The 24324-nt window shown below is 34.9% G+C and overlaps 1 protein-coding gene across 2 annotated transcripts; it reads left to right on the plus strand.

Moving 5' to 3' along the window:
- Positions 1 to 818: 818 nt before the first annotated feature.
- Positions 819 to 24138, plus strand: LOC128022336 (segment polarity protein dishevelled homolog DVL-1). 2 transcript variants are annotated; one of them, XM_052609759.1, is made up of 15 exons: positions 819 to 1228; positions 4365 to 4434; positions 4821 to 4942; positions 11892 to 12004; positions 14893 to 15031; positions 15196 to 15289; positions 15423 to 15492; positions 15574 to 15713; positions 16390 to 16466; positions 16554 to 16621; positions 16731 to 16808; positions 17039 to 17173; positions 18233 to 18400; positions 18925 to 19143; positions 21947 to 24138. In XM_052609759.1, exons 1-15 carry the CDS (start codon positions 1059 to 1061, stop codon positions 22450 to 22452), a joined length of 2169 nt encoding a protein of 722 aa, XP_052465719.1. In that variant the 5' UTR covers positions 819 to 1058; the 3' UTR covers positions 22453 to 24138. The 2 variants fall into 2 exon arrangements, with proteins under 2 accessions (XP_052465719.1, XP_052465718.1); XM_052609758.1 differs by having other exon boundaries at positions 15423 to 15713.
- Positions 24139 to 24324: the final 186 nt, after the last annotated feature.

Raw genomic sequence — 24324 nt, forward strand, 5'->3', positions numbered from 1 at the left:
ATTTTACCATAACTCATATCAGTGCTGTCTAAATAAATTAACTAATCAGAAAAGAATTTGTCATTCAGCGATACACACTGAGACCAACACTGATAAAAAAAAAAAAAAAAATTGTGTGCTGTAAGAATGTCAAATAAGTAATTTGTTCTGAAATATTTAAAATTAACTTACCGGAGTTATTTGAATTAATGTGGATGTTCCATTTAAATATGTCAAATTCTAATGTCCTTTTTAATGATTCAATTTGAATTGAATTTGAATTCAGGCATAAACAGTAAAATTCTGAGTTGAATAAGCAGATTTATTTGAATTTATTTCAAGGTTCCATTTTAATTAACAATTTACAATAAACTTTAATTGTTCAGTAACTACATTGGTTAACAAACTAACAATGATAAATACTTCTAAAGCATTTATCAACCAAAGTTAATGGTAATTTCAACATTTACTAATAGGCTACATTATTCAAATTATTTATTTGATCTAAGATAACGTTCTTACAATGAAGAGATTAATTTGATTAACAAAGATTAATAAATATAACAAACATATTGTTAATTGTTAGTTATTGTTAGCTAATGCATTAACTAACTGAAACTTATTGGAAAGTATAGTAAAGTGTAACCAATTCTTAAAATTCGATTTTTTATTTATTATTTTTTTTTATTATTATTGTTTTAATTCAAATCCACCTCGAATCCAGACTTTAAAGAGTGCATGGCTTCTTTCTAGCACACGATGGCAGCACTGCGCAGAAGAACGGCTGGGATATTCCAGGCTGATTCTCTCAAGGATGTGAACCTTTCCTTCCTGTTTCAGTAACACAGGCAGCGTATCCTCCGCAGAGTGGACCGCAATAGATAGATATCAGGCCTCCATAATGGCTGTGTTCTTAGCCTTAGCCTTAGCGTTACAAAGTCGCTTAATTCATAGCCTCAATCGCGCCAATTGCGTGATTATATTCATTTAGCATCCGTTGCGTTAGACATTATTTACGTCTGTTTAGACAGCATCAGGAACACGCGCTGCTCTCTGGCAATTGTTCCCACCATATTCTCATGGCGGAGACTAAAATAATTTACCATATAGACGAGGAGGAAACTCCTTATTTGGTGAAACTGTCAGTAGCTCCAGAAAAGGTAACTTTGGCAGATTTCAAAAATGTCCTCAGCAACCGACCCGTCAACAGCTACAAATTCTTCTTTAAATCTATGGATCAAGATTTTGGGTAAGTCGAATGATGGGAAATGTGATTGAAGGCTATTCATTCATTGATTGTATTCACTCCATCGTGCGAATGAAGCTGTCAGCGTCATGTCATCATTGGCACCTGCCTGTCATTGGTGATGACTGTATCGTCTCCTCCTTTGTGGGATCAGCATCAGAATACAGTCATGCTCTTAGATGTTCAGCACCAAATACTGTACGATAGGCTTCATCTGTTTGCTTATTTTATTTGCATGGTAACCGAAATTTGACCTTTAGCAAGAGTAAGTGAGAAAGCAACCAGCATGTAGACAAAAAATAATAATAATAATAATAAAAAAAGATTCCTGATTTTGATTTTCTGTCCGTTTATGAAATTTTGCTTTGCAACCTTAAAACATCTTAAACAACCTAAGCTTGGTCAGGCTTATCCAGTCAGTTTTAGTGTTGTTTCTTGCTGGTCAGACTGGGAGACCATCTTAAAATCACTAAAGATGGATTTTCTCCACCTCTATATGTGTCTGCATGGACATTTGTGATGTGATTATGCTGGTAGTGTTTTGTGAGATACAACGGTTTGATTTTTTTTCCTCGTCCTAATGCCAATGCAGTGTGTCTGAATGTTGTTTCAAAGGATACTTTGATCAGTTTTGGGTTTTGGTTGATGAAGGTTAATTAAAACACATTTTAAACCAGAATAATAGTATCGATTCATCAAACACTATATAATATTCTTTAGGGATTATTTGAATATTATAACTTTGAAGAAATTCTACATAGGCATACAGGTTCCCGTTTTCATTAAATAATTTTAGTAAATAAAGTTTTATTTCTATATGTTATATACCTGTTACTCCAAATGATACATTTGTTAGGAGAAAAATTATGTTTATAGATAAGCAACCAAGAGAAAAGCACCTGCCTGTGAAAATTACTAGTCTAACTGGAATCTTACTCATTTCAAAATGGCATTGCAACAGAAAAGCAAATCCACCCATTTCTTTCAGAGATTGAATTAGGAACTAAACACCTCATTTTATTTTTGTACTGAAAATAATGCTTAATCCATCTATTCTTTAAAATTGTATTTGAAGTGCTGAAATCGACTTCCATAATTATGTTTTTAGGTTCTTCTAGTGCAATCGCAGGATAGAGCAGACGAGATAAACTACTAAAATAATTCTACTGCTCATTGATTAGTCCCTCATTAACCATAAATTAAATCTATTTAAATCATCTCTGCATATTTTGATTCCTAAATAGGTAACCACATTCTTTATGGAGATTCCATTAATATCAAGAAACTGACTATTTTTCAGAGGGAGCAACTCACATTTTTTTAAATTAAATTTTAACCCTGAAACCAAAAAAACGTATTTAAACAATCAATCACATTTTTATCTTCTAATGAATTTCTAACAAATATAGTTGTATCATCTGCCAGTTGACAGCATTTTATTTCTCTTTCTAAAATTCTGATTCTGCGAAAAGTTCATTGTCTGCATCATAAAAAGTCATTGTCTGGGATACAAGTAAAAACAAAAAGGCGATATTGGGCATCCCTGTCTCTTTCTAAAAAAAAAAAAAAAACGTAGAGGTAGTGCCATTTATAAGTTTTACTGAGCCATTATATAAATTATAAATCAATGTCTCAAACGTAAATTTATGGTTAACTGTGTCAGATGCTTTTTAAAAATCTGCAAAACAAATAAAATTGTCACTATAAATATATTCACTATAATCATTTAAATCTATGGCCAAACAAAAATCTCACTGGATTATTACATTTAATGGCAAAAATAATGATTGGAAATGTAAGCTAATATCTCCTACTGACACACTACAGCAAAACATAGAAATAACTGACTTAAAACCATTTTTTGTTGGTGAAAATACTAGTGGCCTAAGACTTTTGCACAGTACTGTACGTTAAAATAATAAAACGACGCTGCTGTAATGTACTCTGAAAACAACATGGGCCATTTTGGTTAAAGACATATAAATAGCCTCCTATATAAAAATCGGGAACAGACAGTGCAATAGTGGTAAAAACACAGGTTGCGATTACGGTACTATTGGATCCAATATAGTCAGACTCAGCATCATCTTTGTCTCTCTAAAAAGCCTGCATCATACTGTCTTGTTTAAAAACAAATCCGCAGTTAAGTTAAGCAAACAAAAAAACAGTGCTTCAGTGATGTGGTCTAATTTAACCTAATTTAAGTCCTTTAAATGTCTGTCTAGATTGTTTCAGTAGCATGTAAAATGAGAAATAACATGACGACATTGATATCGTAATTTGATGTTAATTTCAGTAGCTCATCTCACACTAAAACTCTTTTTTTTTCTGTCTGGTTTGTTGTGGTTAAACATAGAAAGGTTGACATAATTGAGTTGACATATTCATGACAAGCTGCCATGTGGGAGCATGCTCTGTTCAAATCCATTGTGACAGTTTACAGTTAGCAAAGTCAGTCTGAGCAACACATTTAGACAGGATCACAGTTACACACCACACAGCACATGTCCCCACGAACACATTTGTCACCACATGCTGGTGGATGTTTAATACAGCAGTCAGTCCGAGCGACGAGATCTACACATTTGTGATTCCAGAATTTAATTCAAAATTTGTATTATTTGTGGCATCTGTGTTTTTGTCTTATTTCAGCAACAAATGAATCAATACTGTTACTGTGCAAGCAATTCAGTGTCTTGTTTATAATTATGTTTTAAGAGTGTGGGATGTAATGACAGTTTCTAGAGGTTTGATGATACTGTTAAACTACTTATATGTAGGGCTGAAGATAATGTATATTAGGATGAATATTTGCTAGTCCCCATATACATTATTTTACTGGATTTGCACTTTTTTTGCAATCACTGTTAACACTATTATAAATTGAACAAAAAAAACAATTATAACATTATTATATAGAGTATGTAGTCACATGTTTTACTTGACATCACAACACAAAAAAGTTTTTGAGAATTGTGCAAAGTCAGTTATTTTAGGCTGCAAAAATCTGAAAAAAAGGATCCTGAAAAATCTGGTGGCACAGAGCAGTGGTATATAATATGCACAACCAATACAGCAGTTTTATTCAACGCTGTACTAATTAATAATGCATGCCTCTTTTTCTTTTGTGTCCCTGCAGGGTTGTTAAAGAGGAAGTCTCTGACGATAACTCCAAACTGCCTTGTTTCAACGGGAGAGTGGTGTCATGGGTGAGCTGTGATAACCTCTGCCTTATATAACATCTGAATCAGAGTGGAAAAGGCAGGCAGTCATGCATTCATATGTCATAAGAAATATGCAGCACATGCGCTAAATCATACACTGGACATCACCAGTTTTAGTTCACCGATTCATTACACTAATTAAGTCTGAAAGGCACTTTGAAGTCAGGCCGACTCTAAAGTTTAATGCATAATTCAGGAAATTACATTATGCTGGATGCCATTTTTATTTAGTGCCTTTTGAGGCCTTTGTTTGTTGTTGTCTTTTGTTGTGAGTTTAGTAGACCAGTTCAAACATCCTGTTCATCCAAACAAAAAGCATCTGAACTAGACACTTCATTTTTTTAAATATGCATTTATGTGTCTGTTTGTAGCTTGTATTGGCTGAGAGCTCCCATACGGATGGGATGTCTGTGTGCACTGACAGTCATACTGAGCTGCCCCCACCGCTGGAGAGGACAGGAGGTATTGGAGACTCCAGACCCCCCTCGTTCCAGTGAGTACCAACACACATGTATCCTGTGAACGCTCCTGAAAGAATCCACTAAACAGCTCAATAATCTGGATCAGAGTCCCAGCAAAGTATGCATTATTTTTTCTGGATTTTTTCCATTTAGATTAGCTTTGCTGTCATTAAATAATCACTTAAAGGCAGGGTATGTGATTTGGTTTGCATAGACATGATACGTCATCAGCGCATTCCATTATTGCAGACCAAGCGAGAATTGAGTTATTATTGTAATATTATTCACTTTGTACTGTAAAGTTTTCTCACCGGTGAATGAAACCTAAGGCAATCTGACAGCCTTACATTCAACCCTCCATCAGTGCCGTCTATCATTGTGTCGCTGGTTAGCCTCTGGTCTACCTGTGTGCATTCATGTGTTTTTGAGGAGGCGTGGCTTTGGAGAGTGATTATGCAGGAAGGTTGGGATCTTGCTTCCAATGGTAGCTTGCCATTGCTAGCCTCTCTGAAATCCCCTATCCCACTTTTAAAAGTAGTTTTAGTTTTATTAAATTATTAATGTTTTTAATCACTAGCCAATGAAATCTTTAGCAAGTCTCTTTTTTTTATTCTGTACAGTGTACATCATAATGTTGGGATGACTAAATTCACTTGTAGCTTTTCATTATTATTATGATTAATTGATTTTTTTATTTTTAATTCAGACAAATTTATAATAATTTTAATAGCTATAGTATAGGGATGTCAACGATTAATCGATGATCGATTAATTGTCGATAAGAGATGCAATCGATTAAGGCTATCGATGGTCGGTTAACCGATTCAATGTTGGGCTGCGTGCGGCTCATGCGCACTCAACACGTGCGAGCGGCTGTGAGTGACGGTGACGATATATAAAAGCATCATCATTCATTCACAATGTACAAATTAAGCTTTTAATGTGATTTAAACTTTAAAGTACATTAAAATAGAAACAACATAAAAGTTCTTCAACATTAAATGCAATAGAAATGTAGTTACTAATCATTTCATCAGATAACTGTTTTATATCGTGCGCTTTGCAGGGCTGCGGGACACAGTGACAGGACAGGTAGTCTATTCATTCCTACAACTTGTTAATTCATTCCTACGAATTATTAATGTGGCAATTGTCCATGTTTCATTAATTTTGTTCCCCAAATAACCCATGATTTAAGTGAAATAAGGGAACAAATTAATAAATCGAACGAATTCTTAATTCATGAAATCTTTAATTTCCCTTCCCATGTTTACCACAGTAAGAGATGCGAAAACATCTATTAAAAGCGAAAGATAATAAAATAAACCTGGGAAATTAGAGGGTTAGACTATGAAGATTTAGGAAAAGAAACAATGCCTAAATATACTGAATTTGTGGAAATTCGTGACCAACCGGCAAACCAGAACAAAGCCGCGTAAATGAAGACTATGGGGTCCAAAAGCATGGTCACGATCTAACATTTTCCAGTTAACCTATTATTCCTCTAATAAACAAAGCTTTTATACCACACTTGTCATAATCAGATCTTATCATTTCTAAATAAATAATTGCTGGATTCAAAACAGCGATTAATAGGCGCTGTGACCGACACATTCCTGGAGCATTCAGTTTAAATAGACCGTAGTATACCGGTCCACTCTGCTGTTATGCCAAGGACGTTTTTGCTCATATGAAGAGGATCATCTTTTCCGTCTATATGCGAATGCGTGTTAAGTACAAGCCTAGTTTACATTATAAATAATAGTTTAACATTCAAATACATTGCGAATATGGAAACATTTCGATTTGTGCCGAATGAGACATGAGCAATAACCTCCAAATAAATCTAGCCAAAGCCGCGCTCGCTCATCCTCGTCTGCACGCATGCACTGTCACGATCTAATGATTTTAATGATTACGGATTTTTAAAAATCTGACATTTTCTAGGACAGAATCCAGCAGGATCAAATTAATGTGAGCAACTGTGTTTTGGTGCAGCAGCGCCGATGTAGTTCACTTAATGTGCAGCGCAGTCACACGCGCTCCACATTTCGGATAATTTTATACAATAATGTCAGTTGAAAACATTGCAATTGTGCTTTAAAATACAACAACGAGCACCACAAAACCATTTAAAGATGCGCGTTCAGCGTTCTCTGTGCGGGATTGGAAACTGTCAACAAAGTAAAATGACCTCAAAAGTATGGCGCGCTCTCTTCATTTTATCAAATGATCATAATCGCATCTATTCATTTTATAATCCTGCTACTAGCATTTTATTCAGACTAAAACCTCTTTAATTCAAGTGAGAAAGCGTTTTGTGTGTGTGTGTGTGGCTTTTGCACATCCTGTCATACCGCTGACTGCATGCCTGCAATAGACGCATTTTGCAGTATTATGGTTAACGATTAATCGATTAATTGATCGTTAATTTAAACGACGATCGATCATGGAAATAATCGAAATTTGACATCCCTACTATAGTATATAACGTTCAAAAGTTTGGGGTCTTTTTTCCTCAGTATTTTTTAAGAAATTAATACTTTTATTTCACAAGGATGCATCAAATTAAACTGATGTGACAGTAAAGATTAGATATTTATAATGTAACAAGATTCCTTTTTTCAAAGAATCCTCAGAAAAAGTTACGTATTTCTACATATATTTTAACACCACAACTGTTTACAACATTGATAGTAACAAGAAATGTTTCTTGAGCACCAAATCAGCATATTTCAATGATTTTGAAGAATCATGTCACACTGAAGACTACAGTAATTGCTGCTGAAAATTTAGCTTTGCCATCACATTAATAAATAAAAAAATTAGTTACAAAATATTTATACTTTAATATATTTAGGACATGATCGCAGTATTACTGATTTGCATAAGTTCTTCCGTGAATCAGGTGCTGGAAAGCATGCAAATACTCAACTCAACTCAACTCTACTCAACTCTAAAAGCATTTTTGACACCACAGGCAGAACCAAAATGCTGTACAGAGAAAGATAAAAGTAAAAAATACAATAAAAAAAAAAAAAATCAATACAGACATATGAAATACACAGCTTTCAAAGCATTTTCAAATGCTTTTTTAAAAGCACTTAAATACACCCAACGTAGGAGAAGATTTTACAGACAGGAAAGTCATTCCAGAGCCTAGGAGCTGCAGCAGAGAATGTCTGATCTGAGTGCAGAGATCGACTGGATTTACAGAGACGGATTAAATCAGGTGCTAGGCCATGCAGAGCCTTAAAAACATACAACAACATTTTGTTATGAATTCTGTATCGTATGGAATTCTGTATCAATTTAAGGTGTAAAAAATTACACCAAGGTTTTTCACGTAAGGTGTTTTTTTTCCCCAGGTGACAAACCCAGGCAGTCATAAACATCTTCTACACTCCCCTTATTACCTAATAAACATGAATTCCTTCATTTTAGTGCACATGCTCAATCAAACTCTTCTGCTATACAGTTAATAAAGATAAAAATGCTATTTGGACCATTCGGATCGATTCCAGGTTGATTTGAGAAATGGTATAACCTCTTGGTATTTCTGTGATATAATTGTGTTATATGACTGAATTTGGTAGGCCTGGTCAAATGAACCGTTTAGTGTTCTCTGCAACAGTAATTATTTAATAGTTAATTTTATGCTGTCATTGTGTTTTATGCTCAGCCACTGAAAACTTATATTTGTAGTGTGCACCAGATGACTGTCTCATTTGAATTCACGTACACACTCACATTGGCGATAAACTCCTTTCTTCTCACACATCCTGTATTCTGTTTCTTTCACCTGCACAAATACTTTATACACCTCCATTTTCCTTTTACATGAGATGAAGGTTTCGCTCCCACAAAGACTTTCTGATCACTCAGGTACATCTTTTCCCAAACTAATTTATTTTATGTACCCCTACTGCCCCGTCAGTAAGGCTCAAGTAGGGCTTCATCAACATCCCACAAGAAATGGGTTGATTTCTAAAGGATGTCTGGTGTTTTTTGTCTTTTTGCTTTCTTGTTTAATAATTGAATGGATAGATGTCATAATTTTTACCCAGTTTACAGATTACATTAGGAATCACAAACATTTCTGTATAACATGTTTTATGAAATTTCATACTTAATATGCAAATTAATTGTTATCTAATTAAATATACATACTTTTTCCAGAGCATAAATCTGAAATCTGATAAAGCCGGGTGGTTTCATTTTGTTGATTTTAAGAGTCAAAGGTTTCTACAGAAGAGATTTTCAATATCTTGTTCTATTACAACATAAATCAGAAAACATATATGTTTTTAATATAATTATTTTTTGTATAATTATAAATATAATCATGTATTTTTATGATTTTCTTTCATATTATTTATAATTTAAGTAAAAATAATAATAAATGTAGTTTTTTGGAATAAAATGATATATGAACAAAGTAAGCTGTAAAAAGCCTCAAAATAACTGGAATGTTTGGTGGAAATAAGTGCTACTAAAGTGGAGATGTGAAGCTCAATTACTCAATTACAGGAAAAACGGCCTTTAAAGGTTTACGTTAAATTCTACATATGCAAGTAGATAAATCGCAATAACATATAGTTTTTTTTTCACTTAATATTTCAATAATTTAGCATGTGTCTTGCCTAAAAAAAAACAATAAACAATTATCTAATGAATTTACAGATCACTTTGTCATTTATATCAAAAACCTTCTGAAACCTGCTGATGTAACCCATGGGGAACCTTTACCCCCAGTCGGGAATCCCTGATTTGCATAATAATCTCTCTTTCACACACGCATGTTTATATTGTGGATGTAGGAATATTGACAACAAAAAGAGAGCTTCCCCACTGCGCTCAGTCATCCAGAAAGCATGAGACACAAATGTTGAAGGGAGTTGTGGTAAACAATGAGTGGTGTATCTGTCCATAGCAGAACAGCCCAGAAGGGACCTTTGTGAATTTGCTTTACTGTTATGCAATGGCATGACCAAATATGACATTTTTTAATGTTCTAGATTTAAATGTTCAAGTAGAGGGAAGGACAGGGAGAGACAACTTTTTATGTTTTATTTTTATAAACACACACACACACACACACACACACACACACACACACACACACACACACACACACACACACACACACACACACACACACACACACATATATATATATATATAAAACCTTTAGACTAGATTAAGTTCAAATTAATTATGGAGAGGGTACAGTTAGCATCGAACCAGAATTGGAAAGAGTAATATATTTTGCAACTGCAAAAAGGGTACAGAAGGCGAAAGAACAGTACTGATGAAAAGAGATATAAATACGGTCCACTGAACAGCGATGGTGATATTTGAATGCGTGTAAATAGAGGATTAATTATGTGTGAATTAATTAAAATAACAGAAATAGTAAAAATGTTCAATGGCAGGATTGTTGTAGTATTTATAATGAGGTATAATATAATGTGTGGTACTTGCATCATACAAAATATCCTGTTAAAAATTCAATTTTTAATAGTTTTTACTTGCAAAAAACGTAAGAGTTTTTTGCAATAAATTTACATATAATTCAGTGTTCTACTATTTGAAGGTTTTTTTTTCTTTCTTTCTTTCTTTCTTTACTCTGTATGGTAAAGCTAATGGATGAATAATGCAGTAATATGCTACCATTCAAAAGATTGGGATAATTTTTTGTCACTTATGTTCAGTAATACTGCATTTGTTTAATAATAAAAAAAAAATAAAATATTGTGAAATTTTAACATAACATATATTTGTTTCACTGTACATTAACATTTATTTATATAAAATATAATTTGTTGCTGTAACCGCAAAGCAGAATTTTCAGTAACCATTGAAAATTTTTTATTGAAAAATAAAAGGAATTCATTAAAATATGTAAAAATAAAAAAAATATATTTTAAAATAGAGAAACAAAATCATTTTAATAAGATTCTGAAAGAATTGAAGGAGATTCAATAATAATTTAATATATATTAACAGTAGGAACAACACATTGTATTTTATTAAATGATATGATTAATAACATGTTTTTAAATATGATGGTTTAATTCTAAACATGGTGATTATCTCTAACATAGACACCCAACATAATATGTATATGATATTTCCCATTTGAAGCTAACCATGTCGTCAAGAAATGGAAAAGTCATCCATCTATCAATTATCATGTTAATTATTGTCCCTTTAGCCCCAACAGCAGGGATGCATTTTACCCAAAAAATACATTTAAAACATTATTTAAAAACTGTTGCTTTAATTATCTTAAATTAAATTGAAATTCATGAAGACCTTTGTCTCAAAATATATGCATTAATTTTAGTGATTATCATTTGTTACTTAAATCTACAACATTGAAAAAAAAACATCAAATATTAGATCAATTAAACACACAATCACCTTTGCGCTTCTATAAAACAACTCGCGTCAAGGTTTAGACAAATAAACATTTAGTGGTTTAGAGGAAAATAATATCAAAGGCACATTTAGCTCCGTTGTACCCTACTGTATATGTAAATAAATAAATCTAAAGGTTATCACATTCAGGTTTCATGACCTATAGGGTGTCTTTGATTTATTAAGACTGGTGTGCATGAGGCACTAGGTTGGTTGAGGGGTTTGTAGTGTTTCATAGTGAAGGTGGAATCAATTTCTCACCTCACTCAGGTTTCTGCTGAAAACACATATAGATGCACAGTTGCCTGCCCCAGGGGTGTAATACAGAAACCGATCTTTCATGATGAAACATCCCCGTGTCATTACCATTATTCTCACTCTCTGGCTCTTTCTGCCCTTCTCACAAAAGCAAAAATAATCTGCATTCCATCACTATGTAAATCTTACATGCACATAGGTGATGTGATAGTGTGTGTCAGATGATACCGTTGTTTCAGTGTGTCTAATGTCACTCAGAGATCATGCTGCATATGTTTTTGTTTAACATGTTTACCATAGCGCTAATGCAGTGAACAGCAGAGACGGGCTGGACACAGAAACTGGAAGCGAGTCCATTCTCCGCCACCGTCGAGAGCGAGAACGAGAAAGGACCAGACGGAGGAGAGATGAATGTGAGTGTAGCTTCAAGAATAGGCCTAAATAATGTCATTTTAGCATGTGAGCATATCCCTTTTGCACATGCCACTTTATTTTGCATCAATTTTATACCACAAACATTTTGCATTCTTAAACTTGATATAATCATGGCTTGATCCCACCGTGGGAATGGCAAATGTTTTTCACCCCCTCTTGTGTAGGATATTTGCTTCATTAGTGTGCTAAATTAATTTGTCTTTTCAAACCAAGGTCAGAAAATCAGCTTTTTTTTTTGTGTATGTTTGTTCTGTGAATATTGGTGAATTCTTCTTTGTATGTTTATGCATTCATTAGCTTGTATTAAGATAATTTATCATCTCAGAGGAAAGTCTTAATTTATCCTTAATTACTTGCTATGACAGACTGAAACGACTCATCTTTTTTAAGTATGTTCTCACATTAATATTATAGAGCAATACAAATTATAAAGCAATCAGTCATTTAAATTACATTTAACAGACACTCTCATTGTACAATTTGTTTCTGGTGTTTTTTTATTCTGTACTTGATTTTCCCTTCATTCATTTTATTTTTTGCACAATAAATAACTTCACAAATAATCAACACATCCATACACTTTACAATGGCAAAAAAAACAGGCGTTAACAGAGCAGAATCACACACACTTTGTGTCATTCATTCAACATAGTCCTCACCCTAGCAAAACAAATGATTTCTCACACACAGACACACCCAGGCCTCTCACAATAATTTATCTGTGTGTTTGTGATGGTAGCGTGGGGCTCTCTATGACCCATTAGTTCCCGCTGATCATTAATCAGTGTGGCTTAATTAGGCGGCCAGTCTGGAGACAGTGTCAGTGGTGACAGTACAACACTGAGTTCACAATTTATAGGACAGAAAGGAGAGACAAATACACAAGATGTACTATTCCTTTGGGAATAGCCAGGCAGAAGCTATAGGGATTCTGGGCCCCTAGACTGTATTTTGTGCTTTGCCCCTTTCTTAGTTTACAACAAAATCCTAAGGGATGTTATTTATTTATTATTTTCCATTTTTTAATTCTAATTTTTTTCCAATGGAAGAATATTTTACATATATAGCAAGACATCAAAAAAAAAAAAAAAAACGAACAACACTTAAAAAAACACATTAAAAAATGTAAAGTAGGATTTGTAGCCTAGCCTATATTTAGAGAGCACGGAGAACAGTTAGTAATGCGAAGCATTTATTTATTTATTTGAAGCACACTACACTGATTAATTGTTAAATTATTAAGTATTACATAAAATAATAATAAAACTGGTGACCTATTCTGAAATATGTAGATGTGTATTTTAAGTACGTAAACAATGAGGCGTAACATTTATGTGTTTATTTACTTGCTTACAAAGATAACGTTACGTTTCAGACAGTATATTTTAAATCCTCACATTTCTTTCTCACCTCGTGGGGGTTTGTGAACTCGCTCTATTATCTCGCCGCGGTCATATGTTGCTTGTAAATTATAATCGCACATGGTCTCACGCTCGAGCAGCGGACGCAAAACTCGAAGTAGTCGCGCACATAGTCCGGGTGCTGATGTTGATGAATGGCAGTGCGCGCCTGGGCGAGAGTGCGCGCAGAAGGGGCGGGTAATAAATTCATATCGCGCGCTCCCGCGGGAGTTCTGTTTGTGGAGTAGTAGTTTATTTCTGTGCGTCGGAGGAGAGCAGCTCTTCTGTCGTTAGCGCTTTCTGAGGTAAGGCGACTTTACATATTCTATATAAAAAATAAAATAAAAAAATCAGCAGAATTCAGGTTTTCAGTTAACATGTTTTGTATTGTTTTGATATTATTAATTTATCAGGAAGACATTCGTAATTGGCGTGTAGTTTGTGTAGAGCATGTAGAGAATGTGAAAAGGATACACTTAAATGATAATAGCTACAGAATGACAGAGGCGTTCAACTTTGAATTAATGTTTAAATAATTAAAAGTTATGTTTATAATAAAGTAATTTTCTTAAAAAAATTAAACACCTAGAACATAAGTTGAAAATGTATTTTTAAAGATATTAATTGACTTGTTTCCATATTTTATTTACCCCATTTGATTGTTTCAAGAGTAAAATCAATTAAGTGGAATTGTCTACAATTTTAACTAGCATGTGAAATATTAATTGTCAGTAGATTGTTACCTAATATTCCTTTATATGTCACGTGTGATTTATTGTTGTATTATTCCTTTAAACGTGATATATTGGCTAGGTTTATATAGGCTGCTTACACAAACGGTGATGTATTGACTATTTCATTTTCCATTTCATTGCCGGAAGACAAACATGGCTTTGTAAAGGATTGCCTTTGATACATTATGGTATATCACCTGACCATCTTTTGTACAGTAGTTAATTTTCTCTCCATCCTAAATAAAAACGCAGAATATAAATGAATTATTTAAACATGTTTTGTTCTCCATTACTCTCAACGTGCATTTCCCTATACCTGTATCTCTTCTGTTCTTTGTTCTTCTGCCAATTTACTAGTAACCTCAAATAAATCAAGTAAAAATCAAAAGACTGGCATGTAAGTGAGCATATTATAGACAGTATGAGAGAGCGATATCAGTCTGGTGAAAGAAGCACTGGTCACCCAACTCTCCTGGAGTGTTTTGGGTTCCACCAAAGGGAATATACAAAACTGGGATGCCGCCGCCTCACCAGAGCCTTCCAGCCAATCAGATGCCACCCTGAGGCAGAGCCACACCCACGGGAGTGTATGTTTTCTTTTTTTAAAGTTTGTCGCTCAAGGTTTAATCAAGCCATGAATATATCCACATATTTGGAGCTCTTTTTTTCAGTATTTTGTTGTTTCAATAAGGTCTTGACAAGCCTCACTGTGTATGTGATTGTTGTTCTCAGTCCCATGTGTGAACGGTCACTCTAAAGCTGAGCGGGGGGTGAGGGACACAACCATGACCTGTGACAGTGGCTCTGTGATGAGCAGCGAGCTGGAGTCAAGCTCCTTCATTGACAGTGAGGAGGATGAGGATGCTAGCAGGTTTGGTTTGGAATAATTAAAAGCATAAACATTTTGACATGTTGTGTTTATATAACTTTTACTGCATGCTAGCCTTGTAATGGAATTATTATTTGGTCTTGGCTCTTGCTGTATAATTGTGAATTCAATAATCAATCTGTTGTTTTCTCTTCTGTCTCTCTCAGGCTGAGCAGTTCCACAGAGCAGAGCTCTTCTTCTCAATTAATGAAGAGACATAAGCGCAGGCGCCGGCGACACAAAGTGACTAAAATCGACAGGGTTAGACGTGTGTGTGTGCAAAAAAAATAAATAAAAGGTTTATACTGTATAGCTAAACACGTGTGTGCGTGATGTTTTTGTTGTATGTGGCTTCTAAGGGTTTCACATATCTCCTCTGGTTTTGTTTCCACAGACATCTTCCTTCAGCAGTATCACAGATTCAACCATGAGCCTCAACATCATCACAGTTACCCTTAATATGGGTAAGATCAGCTTGCCTTGTACATGCACACATACAGTACATCACAAATTCATCACTTTCATCTTCTCTTTCATTTGCACAGAGAAATATAACTTTCTCGGCATCAGTATAGTGGGGCAAAGTAACGATAGAGGAGATGGGGGCATCTACATCGGCTCTATTATGAAGGGAGGAGCGGTGGCAGCAGATGGGAGGATAGAGCCAGGCGACATGCTGCTGCAGGTAGCTTGTAGTATCTGGAATGGCACTTCTTATGAATGGTTTCTCTGTTTGTGCTTATTTCCGTCTGATTTAAAAAAAGTTAGCACTAGTTGATTTTTGTAAACTTTGACAATATAAAAAAGATTTAGCAAAGAGGCTGTTGTTAAATGGTTCAAAATGATAGTGGGAGATAGTCATGAAAATTGCATATTATTATTATTATTATTATTATTATTATTATTATTATTATTATTATTATTATATTAAATAATTTTACTATAATATAAGCAGACAAATATGTCGCGGTCAAATAGGCCCTGTAGTTTGAACAACAAAAATGCATTATATGGATAGTGCACCCAAAAATGAAAATTGTCATCATTTAATGACCCTCATGTTGTTCCAAATCTATATGAGTTACTTTCTTGTATGGAACATAAAATAATATATTTTGAGGAATTTTGGTAACCAAACAGTTTTGGATCCCATTGATGTCTATTATATTTTTTGACCAAGCAATGGAAGTCAGTGGGAACCAGAACTATTTGCTTACCAACATTCTTCAAAATATTGTCTTTGGAAGTTTGCTGGTGCCCCATATTAATACAAAATAATTGTGAACATATTGTGAATAGTTGTGAATATCCAAAACCATTATTAATGGTAACATATGTTTATGCCACATTTTGACTTACAGGTAAATGACGTGAACTTTGAAAACATGAGCAATGATGATGCCGTCAGGATCCTTAGAGAGATCGTCTCAAAGAACGGGTGAGAATGAACTGGAGAAAGACGTCTGAATTGTTACAGCTTAGGGATGATTGCATGTTAACCAGCTATTGTACTTGTTTTCTCTAGTCCCATCAGTCTCACCGTTGCCAAATGCTGGGATCCTTCCCCTCGCAGTTACTTTACAATACCCAGAGGTCAGTATAGACAAACTCTTGGTCTACATTTCTCTCAGATACACAAAAGCCATGCACAGATAAGCTTATCCATCTTTCCTGACTGGTTCTGCTTTTTTCTTTTTCAAAGCTGAACCAGTTAGACCCATTGACCCGGCAGCATGGATTTCCCACACTACTGCACTTACAGGATCTTACCCACAAAATGGTCAGTCTTTTTCAGTTTGATAGATTAAATTAAATTTATGCATTTAGCAGATGCTTTTATCCAAAGCGACTTACAGTGCATTCAGGCTATCAATTTTTACCTATCATGTGTTCCCAGGGAATCGAACCCCCGACCTTGCTCTTGATAGCGCAATGCTCTACCAATTCAGCTACAGGAACACAGCATCTTTTAGCAAAGCATAAAGCTAATCATCCTGTTGTCTTTCACAGAGTTTGACGATCTCCCTCTTGCAGTGGGAAAGACAGACATGGCCACTATTGTAAAGGTGATGCAGCTTCCAGACTCAGGATTAGAAATAAGGGACAGAATGTGGCTGAAGATTACTATAGCTAATGCTATAATAGGTGAGCTGTATTTTTCTTTCTATTAGTGAGATGTTTTTGTATTAGCGATGTGCATCTCCATAAAGAGGCGAGGCATAGCCAACGATGCAATACATTAAAGATACATATGAAGTAGCTACCGATGCAGTGTGGTCCAATTTCATTTCAATTTTTATTCAACACAATGCAATACAATGCAATGGAAAAAATATGATCACTTCTAATGCCTGGAGGATTGTTTCATAAAACAAGTTTACTAAATAAGCCAGGCTTATTTTCAGTGATTCATTGTCGAATGATTTGGTTTTGTAAAGCAAATTTAACATAGGCCTAGATCAAGCTCTGACTCTCAAACAAACTATTATTTGACTTAATCACGGAATTAAAAATGAATCTAAATAATGAAGAAAATGACTATAGTTTAACTGATATAAGAAACACACATTAACTCATTTGAGCTTAGTAATTAGTACTTATATTTGATTTACCCATTACACTAGTCACTAGTTAAAACTGATTATTTCTCTGGATTTTAACATTCTTTGAAACATTTGGGATCATGTAAGTACACAAATCAGCAAAATATATAACACTGTTCTAGCATTTTTTGGATATTTTAATAAAAAAATGTTTACATACTGTGCCTTTAAGAATAAATTTGCTCAAATTTGTGATATTGCATAAAACTATATAGTCGTTTATGGAACCGCTTTAGCCCTGATTGATTTGTTAGGTTATTTCAAGTAAGGTTTTGGACTTTAATCCCCACTTTTCTTAGCATTCTTTATAAAACAGGCCTCAGGTCTTTGTAGTGTTGTGATATGTCAGAATATACTGTTATAAAAATTGTGTTGGTTAAATCAGACTGTTGTTGATTTTATTAATAATTTGAAGTTTTTACTGTATACTGTATATGTGTGTATATATATATATATATATATATGCACCCAAAAATTTTACTATATTTTATTTTACGGAAATGTTTTCATGGTATTAGTTTCTCATGGTTTTAGAAATATTTTTATGGTATTGGATGACTAGATGTTTATTTGTAATCTGTCTGGATCTCGCATGTTACAGGAGGTGATGTAGTAGACTGGCTGTACTCACGGGTCGAGGGATTCAAAGACCGGCGGGATGCCAGGAAATACGCCAGCAGCCTGCTGAAACATGGCTATCTCAGACACACTGTCAACAAGATCACCTTCTCCGAACAGTGCTATTACACATTTGGAGATCTCTGCCAAAGTACAACACATCTGTTCATTTCCATTAAAGGGATAGTTCACCCAAAAAATGAAAATGTATTCGCCATCTAATATGCAGATGAGTTTGTTTCGTCATAGGAAAAGTTTTGGATAGATTTAGAGTTACATCACTTACTCACCAGTGAATTTTCTGCATGATTCCAAAGAAATGATAAAAAAAAAACACAATATTATGACAGTCAATTAATATATGGTTTGTGAAGTGAAAAGCTGTGTGTTTGTTATACATTAATCAATCATTAAGACATCTTCAAACCATTGCCTCCAGCCCCTATCTATAAGGTTTCTTCAATTAGGAGAGGAATATGCACAAGCAGGCAGGTGATGTAATGCTAAATTTCTCTAAATCTGTTCTTATGAAGAAACAAACTTGTCTACATCTTGGGTGGCCTGAGAGAGAGTATATTTTCAGCTAATTTAAATTTTTGGGTGAACTATTCCTTTATGTTTTATACCATTCAGATGGTACACTTAACCTCTTTACATTTCCTTCTTTCTTCTTAGATATGGCTACACTAAACTTGAATGAGGGATCAAGTGGTGCTGGATCAGAGCGGGACACATTAGCCCCTCTTCCCCCTCCGTCCACTAACCCGTGGCCCATGGGTGGCCAGCCCTTCCCCTACCCACCCTTCTCCACACCACCCTCTGGTTTCCCCCCAGGTTATTCCGACCCCTGCCACAGTTTCCACAGTGGCAGCGCAGGAAGTCATCACAGTGAGGGTGAGTACGGAAAGATTATCCATGACTTTTAAGTCAATCACACTTAAGAGTTTCTGAAATAAATCTCGGTCTGGTTCAAAACTGAAAGAAGATCTTATAATTTAGATAATATAGACATTTTATTTGAGGATGTTGAAAATGTATGGAATAGCTGGTCTTGTGTCACAGTATATCACATTTGCTTACACTCTATCTATCTAGCTGTTTTTGAGTGCAAGAGTTATACAAATATATGGCTTCGCACATCCCTAATATGAATTTAATGCATTACTCGTATTATCTACTTTATGTACTGTCATCACTGTACAAGGGTTATTTCTTGAAATTCTTGTCTTCAAATAGGGTCGGCCCGTTCCAGTTGTAGTATTTTGTGTTGTCTCTGAATATCATACGTTTTTTGGCCACATTTTAAGAATTGATTTTAGCTCTTTTCCTGATTTCAGCTGCAGTGCTCGCATTCATCTCATTCACTATTGCTTTTCGCCTTCAACAATTATGCTTTGCACAAACACATCCATCTCAATCCACTGCTTCACATTAATGCATAACTGTCCTGTTGCCCATTTTACACATGCCATGCACCAGCTCAGTGAAGATATCCGGAATGAAACTCGGCAGCCTGTTGTGTATGTGTATGTGTGAGTTGTCTATAGAGAGCAGTTGGAGTGATCTGATAGATTCAGGTGTGCTGTGAGGTTTGAAGCAGATCGATAGGCCCATAAAAGTTAAAGAAAGTAAAAGTAGGGCAGAAGTTTAGTTGTGTGGAAAAACATTTTAAATATTTCAAGTACATGGATTTTATATATTTATTTAATTTTTTTTTAATATTTTTTCTTATGCTCACCAAGGCTACATTTATCAAAAACACATTAAAAATACCGTATTTTCCTGACTACAAAATTAATTTGATATGAACCAAGAGAAATTAACTAAGAGATATGAACCAAGAGAAAACATTACCGTCCACGGCCACGAGAGGGCGCTCTATGCTGCCAGAGATGCTGCTCATTGCTCCTGTAGTCTAAACTGAAGACATAGAGCGGCTGTAGACGGTAATGTTTTCTCTTGATTCTTGGGTCTAAATAAATGCAACTTATAGTCCAGTGCGAATTTTTTTCCTCGTCATGACATATTTTTGGACTGATGCGACTTATACTCAGGTGAGACTTATAGTCCGAAAAATACGTAGTAATATTGTGAAATATTATATATTTTCTTTTTGAATATATTTGAATATGTAAGCTATTACTTCAATTTATCTTCAATTATGATATTACTGTAATCTTTAACATATCATCACAACATGTAAATAAATATCTTATATGAGCACATATAAGATTTCATTTTTACTGAGCAGATTCCAGTAGCACTTAGGCTCTGATGATGATTTGTACTTGATAGAGCTTCTGGTGTTAAGATAGACAGACAGACGGCTTAACTGTGTTGTTTCCTGTTCGTTTCTGCTGTGCAAATGGCAGACTGATGGAGGAGGTAGTCCCAAGCCTGGGGTGTGCGGTAAGGCAGCTTCCCTCCCTCTCTCTCTCTCTCTCTATCTCTCTCTTACAGTCATGTCTTTCTTCATGACTGGGGTATTTCTGTTGCTGGATTAGTCCTGCTGCCTCGCCTATACTCTCTGTATTTCTCAGCATGTTTTTGTTGCGTACCCAATAGTCTGGGAATGCACATGCCAATATAAATGTAAATCCCAGATATGTATGTAAAGCTTTACCATGCCTATTATGTAAGAGTGAAATGACGTGGCTTTTGTTTGAAGTTTGACAGTGTTTTAAATTCAGGATGGAGCACTCATAATCTCATTTGCATTGTCATTTGACTCCAGTCTCATGTCATCCAGCTTTAATTGCACATCTGATAGATGTATTTCATCAGCTCTTTAATTGCCATCATTTTTCATCATATTTTAATAATTCTGAAAGAATGAAGAACAAGAAATGCAGAACGTGTCACTTTAGAGTTAGTGAGGGATGGAGTGTTTCTGTTAATGGCAGATCTACATTAACTGCAAACTCATGAGCTGTTACTGTAGTTACTGAAGGAGGCAGCACTGATTCGTTTTTCTTAATGATCCCTAGATTACGTTTGTCATAACAGTACCGAAATAGTTCAAATCTAACAGTATAATTTATTGATATTAACAAAAACTGCAAATGCCCAATGTTTTTTTTATTTTATTTTATTCACAAATGATTTGATCAAAAGTGACAATAGACTTTTAAATAAATGTTATTCATCAGAAAATCAGGTTTCTGCAATAATATTCTTAATAGTAAAAACTATTCTCTACACTGATAACAGTAGGAAGTGTTTTTTGAGCACCAAATCAGCATATTATGATTTCGACATGATCATATTACACTGAAGACTAGTAATAGCTGCTGAAAATTCAGCTTCGCCATCACAGGAATAAATTACATTTTAAAATTAAAATACCCTTTATATTAATACACCCTTATTTTAAATTGAATTATATCGCAGTATTACTATATTTACTGTATTTCTTTAAAAATGCAGTCTTCGTGATCATAAGCGACTTTCAAAAACATAAAAAAATGTTTTTCCAAACTTTTGAATGGTGGTGTAGTTAACATGCAGGTATTTGTTTTTTCCACAACCTCCTTTTTTATTTTCTTTGTCACTTTGCAGAGGTACCTTGAAAACTGTTGTTTTAACTTATTTAAAATCATGTAAAGACTACAGAAAAAAATACATTAGGTTGCTTCATTCCATTGTTGTGTCACTGCTGGTTCTCCATTTAACCATGTCAATTTCTGTTTATTTTTAGGAAGTCGAAGCAGTAGCTCCAACCCTAGTGCTGGGAGGAGCCAGCGGCCTGTGCTTAGGGAAAGGGAGCGCATCTCAGCAGGCAGTGGCGGCAGCGAATCGGATTCAGGCAAGCGAACAGGTGGGAGGCGGGTGGAGCGTTCATCCAGCCAGATGAGCCACCGTAGCCATGCGCTGTCAAATCGCAGCCACAGCAAAACTTATTCCCGTGTCCCGTCCCAGCACAGCCGCACATCCTTCTCCTACACCCACGCTCCCTTTTCCAAGTTTGGCCACACCTCTTGTGCGCTCAGCGAACGGAGTCACGCCTCCTCCTATGGACCCCCAGGCCTGCCTCCTCCTTACAGTCTGGCCAGATTGACCCCTAAGGGAGCTATCAGCAGCGGGCCCCCAGGGGCCCCTCCAGTGAGGGAAATAGGAGCCATACCACCAGAACTCACCGCCAGTCGCCAGTCTTTCCAGCATGCCATGGGCAACCCTTGTGAGGTTTTTGTGGATATAATGTAATCTGATGAACAAAAAAACAAATAGCAGTAAAACAAAAATCTCACAAGATGAGTCCCATAAATACATGATCAACTTTTACCAACAGCAAATGTGCACAAACAAAAAACAGCACAAGTTCCTGTGGAAGGCTGAGAATCAGATGTGTTAAGATGACCATGTGTTGAGCAGAGGGCAATACCTACAATACACTACTATTTAAAAGTTTGGCATCGGTAAGAAAGAAGTCTCTTATGCTCACCAAGGATACATTAATCAAAAATACAGTAAAAACAGTAATATTGCCAAATGTTATTACAATTCAAAATAACTGTTTTCTATTTGAGTATATTTTAAAATATAATTTATTTCCATGACGGGAAAGCTCAATTCTCAGCAGTCATTACTCTTGTCTTCAGTGTTTCATGATCCTTCAGAAATAATTTTAATATGCTGATTTACACTTAAAAAAATTTAAAACAGTTGTGCTGCTTAATATATTTTGGGGAACTGGGTTACTTTTAACATTACTGTCACTTTTGATCTATTTAATGCATCCTTGCTGTATCCAAAAGTATGGCAAAGGGGGATATATAGTATTTATTTCTGTCAGATTAAATAAGGTCAATCAAGGTTTATATTACAAATTGGATTCAGTGCAGCTTTTTAGAGCAGTATTAACCATTTTAGCTAGCAATAAAGTTGCACACCAGCAGCCACATTTTCAATCCTAAATTAGCTAAAGGTAAAGACAATCAGACAATGCCCTCTGCTGGTCAGGAGCTGTTAGTCCTTTCCAAAGCTGTCCATCAACAGACTAGGCTACTGATAATCTTTAAGATCCAGCAACAGTCAAAAAGTATTTCCATTTTGTGTTTGTTCCTGTTAAAACACTATGTAAAACAGACTTTATATTGGAGTTTCATTTCAATGGTGCACATTAATACTTGTCTGGGCATTTGATGGAAGATGGGTGGAATGAATCATTTTTAGACACGTTTCCAATTATTACCAGGTTGGAAACATGGTAGCATGTCACTGTGGCTCTATTGGCTATGAAGCGCTAGCTAGAATAATGTATTTTCAGGAAATTAAAAAAGCTGCTGGATATCAGGGTAAACTCAAAAACCAGAACTTACAGTGTTTATGCACAAAATTAATTGGCACTTGCTGAACATCTGAAATTAATTGTATTTTCTTACATGAGAAGTTCTTAAATATTGTCGGCAAGTCCTACAGATAATTTTTTTTTTTTTTTTTTTTTTTGGGGCCCCTGCGATAATGTGTCTGTTGTATGATGTGATATGCTGGTGCTGGTAACCTGTTCATTAATAACTACTAAATGAAGGACTGTGTACTACTGTACGTGAAGTATTTGACCATTTGAAGGCTGACAAATTGGCACTTTTACAAAGTCTGGATCTATCCTTTTATTGTGAATCTACATCTTCAGATGTGTTGTCTATTTTTGTCTCTTTGGAAGGCTGTGGGAAATGCTGTACATAGTTAATTTGTATTGTTTATATGAAAATAGATAATTGTATAAAGCATATGTACAGAGCTTCTGGTCATGCCTTTTTATAGTTATGTACGATGTAAATTGGACTTGTGTGTTTGTGAGTTTATTTTCTAAATCTCATTCTGCTTTTTGTGTTGTATTTGTCTGACCATTTGTAAATGAAACTGTCTGAAATAAATTATTAATCTAAACATCGGTCTCATTTTCATTTGTCAGACAGTGAAGTAGGCTATTACCATTACAATTTCAGATTGTCTTATAGTCTTTAAGGTTTTGTTTTTCTAATCTGTAAAGGTTGCCTACCAATTGATGTCTGTTCTCTAATAAGTAGCCAAGATAATGAATTTATGCTGTGTGCTCAATGTATTCTATGTCTA

Source organism: Carassius gibelio, chromosome A11 (genome assembly GCF_023724105.1).
Source record: "Carassius gibelio isolate Cgi1373 ecotype wild population from Czech Republic chromosome A11, carGib1.2-hapl.c, whole genome shotgun sequence".
Classification (NCBI taxonomy): Eukaryota; Metazoa; Chordata; class Actinopteri; order Cypriniformes; family Cyprinidae; genus Carassius; species Carassius gibelio.